Raw genomic sequence first — 6723 nt, forward strand, 5'->3', positions numbered from 1 at the left:
AGTAATTTCCACCAATTCTGCATCATGTGGTTTCTCGAGCTCCGATGTGTAACTGGCAGCAGCTGAGGATCATGGGTAGAGGAACTTTTAGTTGGCCTCAACTTTGTTGGGGCAAGCTTTCAGGAGAGCGAAGCTCCTAACACTATTTAGTTACCAATGATGCTTCACTCAAGTACAAAACAGAGCTATGACAATTTGCAGCTTTATTCCAGAGAAGTTACTCTTAGGTTGAGTGGATAAAATGGGTTGATATATTGCTTGCGAAGATTTACACTGACAGTGGAGACAAAATAGGTCTCACGTTTGTTCACATTTTTCGATGTGTATTAATAGAGTAAACATAACGAGGGTGGGGATTATCGCGTTAGAAGTAAACGGGTTCTTAAATACATAACGTTTCAGGAGAACATTGTGTTTGAGTTTCCATTACAAAATACTTAAACTAAACACGAAATCCCCAGGACACTAGACGGAATCTGCCTAATATACGTCAATTAAGAAGTTGGTGCTCACCCCAAGGCCAGCTCTGAATGGATAGTAACCAGTTAACAAGGCAGCACGTGTCCTACAAGTAAAAGAGTACTTAATTTTATAGTTACAGTTTATAGCTTTACACTTGCTACAGTTCGTTGCAGGTTAGTGTTAGCTCTCTTTGATACCATGACACAGAAATCAATTCGAAAACTATACAAGTTATGCTACACCTTAAGATAACAAGGTTGAATGAATACAGTGTCTAGCTACATTCTAGATGAACCTGCCATAGGAATCGAATGCACACATCAAAACATTGGCGCCCACGTGTCTGCGTCTAGTTCCAGTGCGCTTGAATGGTGTGCTTCATTTAGGGAAAATTGTAGCAAGACATTGCAGACTGAGTGTAGAATGTGCAGTTTCTTACTGGTTTCTTCACGATTGTATCAACCAGTGCCAGTGAACACTAACCTGCAACGGGTTGTATACTATCGTTATCACCCAATATAAGTTTTGAGTTGAGCTGTCCCGATACGAATACAATGTCATCATGGGCTGCATCATATCCTCGCCATCCCATAATTGCAATAACCGTAATTTAGTTGTATATATATTATGCATTTCATTTACTATTTATTTAGATTCCTCCACGTGACCCAGCACATGTTGGTAATCAGCATACATACAAATACCACCATAGAATATGCTTGTCTTGACCATTCGATATAATGTACATACTTACGGAGAACACATCGTTTGAACATAGGTCTGATTAAGAATGACGCCCTCTCTGGCCAAACTTTCCATGTTTGGTGTGTGCACAGCAGGATAGTTCCATGACACATCAGACCAACCTGTAATTAGTATGGTTAGGCATAATAAATTATGTTTTATGATAGATGCAAATGATTACAGTCTTGTTCGGTCATACAAATGTACAAGACATATACATTGTAAACATATATGCATATAAATAAGCGTTAATATATATATATATATATATATATATATATATATATATATATATATATATATATAACATAGACTCTAGTAAGATACATAGATCATAGATATGGGTGGGTAGGTAGGTATGTATATATGTATGTAACAAACATGTATGTATGTATGTATGTATGTATGTATGTATGTATGTATGTATGTGTGTAATTGTGTGTGTGTGTGTGTGTGTGTGTGTGTGTGTGTGTGTGTGTGTGTGTGTGTGTGTGTGTGTGTTATTGGTCATTTGTATATCAAAGGTTAATCATCTTACCGACACTGCAGGACAGTACAATAACTATGTTTGGTTTCTTTTGTTCTGTAAATTGCAACAAATGTTATAGAAACCATCAAAGTGTTACATTATTGCAACAAATATTATAGAAACAATAAATGTGTTACATTATTATTAGTATTATAGTAATTATAAATGTGTTACATTATTACAATAAATATTATAGAAACAATGAATGTGTTACGCTATTACAACAAATATTATAGAAACCATAAATGTGTTACATTATTGCAATAAATATTATAGAAAGCATTAATATCTTACGTTATTCCAATATTTAAATATGTGCTATGAGGCTGACTATGGGGGGGGGGGCGGTGCTTGGAGTTGATCATGGGTTTTCTTAAACTGAACCCCCCCCCCCCACAGCTCTGACGACCAACGCCAAAGTGACCCCCTGTAAAGACCACATTTTCTAAAATGACCCCCCAACACGCACACACCCCTGTATATTTTAACATATCATTTAATTGGTCTAACTCGGGGTGGAGGGGGGGGGGGGGGTGTCGCCCTTTTGTCTAGAAAATGTGGTCTTGTTTTTTTTCGAGCTGAAGAGTCTAAAATGGGCCACTCTACATAATTTTCGATTTTGATCAGACTAAAATATGCTCCATTGTCCTTTACTGTTTGAATATAAATGAACACTAGTATAATTTAGAACGAAAATACACTACTTTTGGTATTTTTGTTTTCTTTGTACATGTTTATCTAAAATATACGGAACATGTAATTTCGTTAGCGTGTCTCAGTACACAGCATAAAGCAATGGGAGATTATAACTTGAATATCATGTTGCATGAGTGAAACACCAAGACTACATCATTTTAGCTGTAATGTCCCATGAGTGAAACACCAAGCCTACATCATTTTAGCTGTAATGTCCCATGAGTGAAACACCAAGCCTAAATCGTTTTAGCTGTAATGTCCAATGAGTGAAATACCAAGCCTACATTATTTTAGCTGTAATGTCCCATGAGTGAAATACCAAGCCTACATTATTTTAGCTGTAGTGTCCCATGAGTGAAATACCAAGTCTACATTATTTTAGCTGTAATGTCCCATGCGTGAAACACCAAGCCTACATTATTTTAGCTGTAATGTCCCATGAGTGAAACACCAAGCCTACATTATTTTAGCTGTAATGTCCCATGCGTGAAACACCAAGCCTACATTATTTTAGCTGTAATGTCCCATGAGTGAAACACCAAGCCTACATCATTTTAGCTGTAATGTCCCATGAGTGAAACACCAAGCCTACATTATTTTAGCTGTAATGTCCCATGCGTGAAACACCAAGCCTACATTATTTTAGCTGTAATGTCCCATGCGTGAAACACCAAGCCTACATTATTTTAGCTGTAATGTCCCATGCGTGAAACACCAAGCCTACATTATTTTAGCTGTAATGTCCCATGCGTGAAACACCAAGCCTACATTATTTTAGCTGTAATGTCCCATGCGTGAAACACCAAGCCTACATTATTTTAGCTGTAGGTTATTTATAACATCTGGTGTTTTCAGGGGTTGATTTGGTTAACAATTAACAAAACCACTAAATAAGTCGACTTCTTGTTTGCACTCCAAAGTACATTGGTTACTAGATTAATGTATGATTTATACTTCAATACAACATTAGATTCATGTTGACTTGCAGTCACTTCAGAATATAATTTATGTTTTGTTTTTAATGATTTTTAAATTGCTTTTGTAATCCATGTAATACGTAGTAAAGGGTTCTTAGGCACATGGAACATTATAGCGTCGATGATTGGCAAAGACTGCCTATGCGGTGAAGCAGACCCATAACATGGCATGACCTCTGTTGTAATATCACACTATAGCAACTGTTCATGGAGAATTTTGGTTAATCTTTTAACAAAGACGATTTTCAAAAGGTTTGTGGCTCGACTTTGTGAAATGTATAGAGTTGATGAAAATGTAAATTTGGCATCATTTTCATCAAATCCACTGCTTTATAATTAAAGATTGCCGACAGCGGCCATGTTCATTCCCCGGACTATGTTGAGGAAGCGGAAGAGAGCCCCCTTGACAGAGTCTGAATAACAGATTCCCCTCCCTATAAATTAAAGATTCACCTATAATGACAAAATATGTATAACACAGTTTAGTGAAATTGCAACACTGAAACAATGTCGTTGTTAAATGATAGCCGTTGACCAGAGTTTAGCTATACATACTTTTGCAGCCATTGTCAGGACATTCAGTAGAATCCTCACAACTATCCTCATCTAGAGCTCGACGCAGAAGTGATCCTATTGACAACGACAACGGGAAAAACAATAACAACAACAACAACAACAACAACAACAACAACAAACATACAAACACATATTTGCGCTCGTACGTACGTACGTACGTACGTACGTATGTATGTATGTATGTATGTATGTATGTATGTATGTATGTATGTATGTATGCATGTATGCGTGTATGCGTGTATGTGTGTATGTGTGTATGTGTGTATGCGTGTATGCGTGTATGTGTGTATGTATGTATACATGTATGTATGTATGTATGTATGTATGTATGTATGTATGTATGTATGTATGTATCTTTCTATCTATCCGGCTGCCAGTCTGTTTGTTTACCTGCCTGTCCGTCATGTTTGTCTCTCTAAATGAATAGTCATCTGCGCCATGTGTCTGTGTATTAATTTGTCAGTGCGTTTGCCTCCTTGTGATAATATTTACGTTCCGATTATTTGTAATGTTCGGTGTCCTAACAAAGCTACATATTTCTACACGTTTTGTAAAATGATGAAATGGTTTGTTTCTTATATTAATCAACATTATACATGTAGTTTGTCTCGACTTTGATATATTTGCTGTTGTATAAAATGTAATAGGCTTTATTGTTGATAAACTAAACATACAAGCTTTGTCATTACTCCATTTTAGTGTGAATATTTACCGTCAGATGGTGACGTACTCAACACGGTAACCCCATAGATGAACAACAAAAAAGCGATGAACTTCATCGTACCAGACGTAGCTATAGTGAATGTTTCTGTTGTAAGTTGGTTGACAATTATCTTCCTTAAGTATTAGACAAACTCAACACGTCCTGTAAACCAACACTTTATTAATTATGAAGATATTATACGTTAAAAAACTAATCTTAGAGCTTACATGGAACATTCCTAAACTGTTATAAATGACGATTTATCAGATATACAACTATCGGCATCAGACGAACGGAACGAAAATAGCATTTCTTTCACGGAAGTTATTCAAGTAGGGGGTATGTTTTAGAGGAGAAGCAATGACAATGTCAATCGTGTAGAAAACCTTGGAATTCAATAAAAAGAAGATAGAGAGGAGGAAAAGGAGAGGCCAAGGTAACATGAAGATGAACGTCCTGGGACATGAAAGAGAGAACGTCTCTAGCTGGACAAACTAAATATTACCTATTGTCTTCACATCTTGGTGAACTATTGTTATATCATAGACTGTCTATGGTTATATTAAATATCTATTTCTTTCACTAGGTGTTTGACGGCATGTGTAAACAGCGTCATGTCTGAACCCAAAAACTGGACAGTAATAACAAATGCATGACATATAAATGGATGGTGAGATACAAGATTTAGCTGTTTGTTTTATCTAATTATGGATATACCAAATGTAAAGGCGCCTACCTTTGTTATTAGCAAATGTGTGTTTTCTTGTCAACAACTCCAACGATATGCCTGGTTTAAATCATAACTTATTCAACCCAGTTAAATCTTCCAGATTTGTCAATGGTTAACTATTATATCAATATAGGGGTGTGGCTATACATGTTAATCACTGTTTTTTGTCCTATCACACAACAGCATTACCACTAGCTGACTCCACTCGAAAAAGAGTTGAGCACAAATGCGCATGCGCAGTGACTAAACCAACAAAACAAGTAACACTTGACAAACGTTACCCCTCATTATTAAAGTCAGACCAATTACTGTATGATGTGCTATCTTATAAAGGTATACCTTGTTTTTAAGTCTGGTGCAATTATTATATTAATAGAACTTTCAAGTGGCACAAACATCCGATAACATACTATATTTTTTACTGTTAAGATAAACAAAGCACAACCCTGAACCGTACTTTCTAAGTACTATAAAGGTGAGTGTGTACCTTTATAATAAATACATGATATTTTATTCTATGGTGTCGCCAAAACATAAATCATCACACTGTAGTTGTCGAATTGTAGGTATACAGACTCAGCCTAGCTGTACGTCTGTGTTTGGCTATATAGGTCTTCAAAGCACCTTTCACCACTTATTAGGGTCAACCCACGATAAGGTGACATACCCTAAAATAGTTTATCTCGATGACAGAGACTGGAGAACATAATCAAAGATTTCAAGTTAAGCGTATGGAAACTAGTTTTATAGCAATGTCTGTCTGTCTGTCTGTCTGTCTGTCTGTCTGTCTGTCTGTCTGTCTGTCTGTCTGTCTATCTGTCTGTCTGTCTGTCTCTCTGTCTGTCTGTCTGTCTGTCTGTCTCTCTGCCTGCCTGCCTGCCTGCCTGCCTGCCTGCCTGCCTGCATTTATTACCAACGATCAGATATGTCTATTTCAGTATTTGTAAGGTTTCTGGTGATGAGAAAGAATTGAGGTTTAAGGAAGAGGAAATCATTTTCCGTCTCGGAACGCTGGAACCCCTTGGAATTAATATATTATTCACATCATTTCCGGTCTAATCAGTTTTTTTTTAAATTTCAGGCGTGTTCTATTGGGTTCTATTTGGTGCGTGCGAATATTAGAACTCTTCACACTTATAACCGTTAATCACGTGCGGTTGTCGTTCTGTTCCATAGCATTCAGATATATTCAGGTGTTTACCTAATATGTCTGAAGCTTGCCGATAAATACCTTGATAAAGATTTTTTATTGGAAACATCGGATTTTACATCTATTTATTCGGACTGCCTCACAAGTTCCATATGC

General features: G+C 36.6%; 1 protein-coding gene across 1 annotated transcript in view; it reads right to left on the minus strand.

Annotated features, from left to right (window-relative positions):
* Positions 1-4763, minus strand: part of LOC144453125 (arylsulfatase B-like) — a 12913-nt gene extending 8150 nt beyond the window's left edge. The window contains exons 1-5 of the mRNA XM_078144403.1: positions 4697-4763; positions 3964-4038; positions 1745-1789; positions 1217-1328; positions 514-565 (exon numbers count right to left, since the gene is read on the minus strand). Coding sequence (XP_078000529.1) covers positions 514-565; positions 1217-1328; positions 1745-1789; positions 3964-4038; positions 4697-4763 — 351 coding nt within the window. The remainder of the gene's footprint in view (positions 1-513; positions 566-1216; positions 1329-1744; positions 1790-3963; positions 4039-4696) is intronic.
* Positions 4764-6723: the final 1960 nt, after the last annotated feature.

Source organism: Glandiceps talaboti, chromosome 23 (assembly GCF_964340395.1).
Source record: "Glandiceps talaboti chromosome 23, keGlaTala1.1, whole genome shotgun sequence".
NCBI classification, from domain to species: domain Eukaryota; kingdom Metazoa; phylum Hemichordata; class Enteropneusta; family Spengelidae; genus Glandiceps; species Glandiceps talaboti.